At 46.6% G+C, this 5,018-nt stretch overlaps 1 protein-coding gene across 4 annotated transcripts in view; it reads left to right on the top strand.

Annotated features, from left to right (window-relative positions):
- The first annotated feature begins 1,054 nt into the window (after positions 1 to 1,054).
- LOC101763402 (nucleolin) overlaps positions 1,055 to 5,018 on the top strand; it is a 4,915-nt gene continuing 951 nt past the window's right edge. Inside the window, exons 1-6 of one of the 4 annotated variants that reach the window (XM_012843204.3) lie at positions 1,057 to 1,718; positions 2,036 to 2,126; positions 2,396 to 2,581; positions 2,618 to 2,705; positions 2,971 to 3,183; positions 3,262 to 3,443. In XM_012843204.3, the coding sequence (XP_012698658.1) occupies positions 1,477 to 1,718; positions 2,036 to 2,126; positions 2,396 to 2,581; positions 2,618 to 2,705; positions 2,971 to 3,183; positions 3,262 to 3,443 (1,002 nt within the window). In that variant the 5' untranslated portion in view covers positions 1,057 to 1,476. Of the gene's footprint in view, positions 1,719 to 2,035; positions 2,127 to 2,395; positions 2,706 to 2,970; positions 3,184 to 3,261; positions 3,444 to 5,018 lie in introns of all 4 variants that reach the window. The other 3 variants (XM_004987347.4, XM_004987346.4, XM_012843205.3) reach the window with 3 other exon arrangements.

Raw genomic sequence — 5,018 nt, 5'->3', positions numbered from 1 at the left:
CTGCATACCACTCTCCTAATAAAATCGCGCTTAGCAGTACAGGAGGTACGGTATATCCCCGGTCGGGAGTACTCGATCGGGAGAACTCGGTCGGGGTCGGACTACGGTCCCACCCCTAGCTGGACCCCTTGCGTCGGGGCTCCGACCGGGCCTCTCAGTCAGAGGAGTCGGTCGGTGGGCGGGTCGTGTTTTTGGCCCGGCATTGCGCAGCTGGGCCGGCCCAGATGCGCAATATTGTCGAGCCCTTTGTGGGGCCAAGTGTTGCGGGAAGTCTGTCCCGTTGGGAACCTTGGGTCTATGGACCCGTCACTATGGGTGTGTTTGGTTACTTGTATCATTTGATTCATGTATAAAATGGTTCAAAATAATAATAGTTTTTTTATTTGATTGGGTAAATTGTACCAACTCATCCATGATGAAGCCATCCAACTTAGTTTATTTTCTACTAGTAGGAGTGAAATATATGATACAAGAAAATTGGTTGAACCCCATCATTCAGGATCGTCCATACATGCATCATGTGGTGCATGCAATTAAACATACCCTAGATCAATGTGTTTCCCACCTTCTTAAAGATACGATAGGTCCTATTTATTTTAGCTTTCCTGTGAATCTATTTTGTAAGGAAATAGTTGTCAGGAAAATCCGCTGGCTGGACCACTTGCTGAAGAAGCAAGACGCTCGAGGGAGGAGGTTTTCTCGATTGCCATAAGATTTCCGCCGTTCTTTCGCGCTGTTGGGCCGTATTGGGCCACAAGCGCTACTGCTGTGTTTGTGTGGTAAAGGGCCACGAGTCCGCCCGGCCTTACGAGACGTCAATTAAAAGCGGAGACCACCCCAGCGATATTCACCCCCAGCCGGCGGCCGACCCCCATCACACGACCGAAATCCTCCGACCCAAACGTCCGTTTGTTTAGCAGGAATTGGACTGAATTGGAATTATTTTCCTAGGCCGACCTGTTTGGCTCCGCATGGAATTGGAAATCGTCTTTCCAGCAATTTCCACGAGCTGATTTCCTTACCTGCGACACATTCCGGATCTAAAACGAAGAAATCGATTCCATCCCAACACGCCTCCCTTCCCCGACGCCGCGCCGCCTCCCTCTCCCGACTCCCCTTCATCCCGACGCCGCGCCCCCTCCTCTGGTGCCCTCCCCCGGCGCCCACTCCTCCGCCGCCTCCTCCGACGCCCTCCCCCGGTGCCGCCTCCTCCAGCGCCCCCTCCTCCGCCGCGCTGCACCTCCTTCGTCTTCCCTTCCCCGACTGAAAGCTCGCCGCCGTTCAGATCCGCTCACTCGGCGCTGCCCCGGACAGTTCCCCACGTCACCGAAGTCGGAGAAGCCGCGGGACCTCCACCTCCAACACGCCCTTCGCGTCCCTTTCTCCTCATCGTCTCGTCCCTTCGCGTCTCCACTTCTCCCCGTCCCCCTCGCGGTTTTGCGCATCTCTCTCTATCTGCGCTCGCGGTGCTCGGCCATGATGGACTACCGCTTCGTGTACAAGGACGTGGAGGGGACGAGCACGCAGTGGGGCGACAGCCAGCGCCGCCTGGGGAATCTACCCCCGAAGCCGGAGCCCTTCAAGTCGCCGGCTTTCGCTCCCAAGGTCGAGGCCGACGAGCAGCCCAAGTCCAAGGAATGGCTTGACGCGCGTGAGCCCGAGGAGCTCGAGGAACTCGAGGATGACCTGGACGACGACCGCTTTCTCGAGCAGTACAGGTATCCCCTCTCCTTGGACTCGATCTGGTCTGCGTTCTGATTGATTGCTGATCCGTGATTGTGTCCTTTTCTTTTCTGTTTCCGTCTGTTCTTGGCTGAATCTTGAGATGCTCCAGTGCCTGCAGCGTTTGATTTGATCTGACTCGCATGGTCAAACGGTATAATTGGTGTGCTTCCGATAGTAATCTGATATCTTTCCATTGTTGATCTGGATCCGGTGCTGTACTACTGGGCTTGGATTGTTCGTTGCGTTTTGTGATTGGTTAGGTATAAGTGGGAATTTATTCTGGCGATTTGATTTAATTTTATGTTTGCAGGAAGATGAGGCTTGCAGAGCTCAGGGAGGCAGCAAAAGCCGCACGATTTGGCAGTTTAGTGCCAATTACCGGATCGGACTTCGTGCGTGAGGTGTCCCAGCGCCATCAGATATATGGGTTATCCAAACAGAATATGGAATTTAATTCATGGAGAAAAATTCCATCCACACCCAAACAAAAAAAATTGAATTGAATCAAATTCTGAGTAATTTATTTCTGATGGAATCCAATGTCTAGAATATAATTCCTAGAATAGGTTTCAATTCCTGCGAAACAAACGGGCCCTAATCTGATTTTCGCCCTCTCGGTCCATCGATTCCCTCGCGGCGATTCATGGAGGCAATCTGGTGTGTTGTGCAGGAAGAACAGGGTGAGCCTGATCCAAAGTTGAAGATAATTGAGCGCCCCGTCGAAGATGGGGATGAGGAGAAGACATGCGGCGGCGGTGGCGGCGAGGAGGAGAAGAACGGCGGCCGAGGCGACACCGTGGATGAGGAGGACAGCGAAGACGACAGCGAAGACGACAGCGAAGAGGACAGCGAAGAGGACAGCGAAGACGACAGCGAAGACGACAGCGAAGAGGACATGAGGGGTTGGGACGAGGAGGATGGCAACCCGTATCTGCCAGTCAAGTGGCCCTGGGAGTATCCGTTACATATTTGCCCTGAAGGTAATGAGAAACTAACTGCTGGTATTTTTGGAAACTACACGCGTAACATATTTTTTTAGACCAAAGAGAACGCCGCTCGGTAATCTGTAACATCTAAGACCTTTTCCAAAACTGAAGAAACAATAGTTATGAATGAAACTTGCAAAATCGTGATGTAAAATTATATTGGTTTTGCATCAACAAAATTCATGCAGTTCCTTAACGAAGATTTTCCTTAAACAAGAGTTTTATAATAACCAGTTGAATGGAACTGTTGTTTTTACAGGACAAAAGTATACACTGGAGGAAGCTAAAGAAATAGTTGAATCTACCTGGGAAAGGAATGGTGACCTGCTCTCAGAATGGTCTGACCTGTTTAACAACAACACGACTCCTTGGCATGCGTTGCCTCTACGTGTTCTTCCAAGGGTAACCAAAAACTGTGTTTCTGGAGATGACTGCTACCATGTGCAGTATTGGATCGGAGATACTGATGAAAGTAGGTGAACTAATGATCAATGGCATGCTACTTTATCTTTTTCTTGTGTAGTCCAATTCTCATTTTTTATACTTGCAGCTGCACTAGATCATCCGTATTTCATACCCTGTGAGATGATGCAAGTGTTCTCCCTTGGATTATCAAGCCCTCTTGCTCGTCCTATTAATATTTATGGGCATTTTTCTGTTCGTGATGCCTGGGAACCACTCCGCAACTATCTTTTTAATCGCTCAAGAAATGATCCAGCCATGATTTCTCAGGTAAGTGATGCTTGTTCTTGTCCTGAATTGAAGCTCTGTCATGAGGACCACACGTCTACCGCATCCACGAGGCTTCTCCTCTACTGTTGTTTGGAGGTGTTGCAACTTTGATTTATGAATGTTGCGATGCGACATTTTGAGTGTTGGAGCACTCTTATTATGATCTGTTGAATAAATCAGAATTATTTTGATCGATGTTGCATGAAACATGCGATGTTTCGGTGGTATTTTTGTCTGAAATTGGTTGGATGCAATGAGCTAGTCTAGAATAATTTTGATGTTGCAAATATTCATCTGTGATGTTGCATATGTTGTGGTTTCATGTTGCGATGGGCAGTTAGAGCACCTGGTGAGAATCTGTCGGTGGCTGATGATTGGTGCCATCCGATGGGAACATCTCCCATCGGACGTCCGGGTACTAGCAAGTTCGTAGGGAAAATGATTCCTTGTTTTCATTCCCTTGGTTTGTGATGATGTTTAGTTCATCAAGTTGGAAAGGTAGCTTTGGAAAGTTATTTGATACGATAAAACTAATTGCTGACTACTCATTAAAAAACTTATTACTGTAGAGGAAAAAGATGTCAAATCACCCTCTTGTTGGTGTGAGGGGGTTAGGTTCAGGAAGTTTGTCTACCTATTGTAGTGTCTGAAGGCACTACTTGTTTTTCCTAATCTGCTGTGTAAAGCAGTAGGTAGAAGTCTACTGCATGTCTTATTTTTACAAAATACATTTTTAATTGGTGAACTCTGTTATCCTTATCACATGTTTCCTTCAAGTTTTCATTAGCTACCTTACCCTGTGTTTTCAACTATTTTAAGCGGGATGATTATGTGGCACTTAGGTGCTCCTAGGTGCTACCTCCAATCTTGCTTGCCTCCTTTCTGACCAGTCTGCTTAGAGCTTAGTGCTTTTTATTATGCTTCAACTTGTTTGGACTTGATCTTGGACGTGCTAGTCCCAATTCTTGCCATGCCAATGCATATATAACTATATAATTACTGGTGCCAGGTCGTATGTAAAGTGTAGTCGGTGTCAACTCTTATTTTTTATACTCGCAAATATGAGAGTTATGAATTTATATTTTGGGTTGTCTGAAAAGAAAGGGGAAGGGTATGCTTCTGCACAGAACTGTATTTTATTACTTTGTGAAGTTGGCTTCTAGGGTATGGTACCATTACATATTGGAATAGGATTTGGTTATTTGGTGACATTAAATATGTTTCAAATTATAGAATCATTTGTATTGTTCCTGATTGCCCAAATCCTGTAATTTTGGTAGCTTGTTGAACCAAACACAATCCTGTAGCAGAGCAGCTAACCGTGTTCTATTGTCACTTAAATGAAAATAATGCATTGGATGAGGTTGAATATCATGGGTGTGAGAAATAATAGATTTATGGAAAAGCTCCTACCCAATTTTGAGGTTACATCTAGATCCTGTTTTTCACCTTACTGGTTGCACGTGTGATATGGATCTTTAATTTACTTCAAACCACCATTCATTTTTTGTAGCACACAGTTCTCTCTTTTCAGGAATGATGATACCCAGGAACGAAGGTGGTCGTTCCCTAGTC

This window comes from Setaria italica, unplaced genomic scaffold (genome assembly GCF_000263155.2).
Source record: "Setaria italica strain Yugu1 unplaced genomic scaffold, Setaria_italica_v2.0 scaffold_226, whole genome shotgun sequence".
Taxonomy (NCBI): domain Eukaryota; kingdom Viridiplantae; phylum Streptophyta; class Magnoliopsida; order Poales; family Poaceae; genus Setaria; species Setaria italica.
Note: the sequence above shows the minus strand (reverse complement) of the source record. Positions and strands in the feature narration are given on the sequence as shown.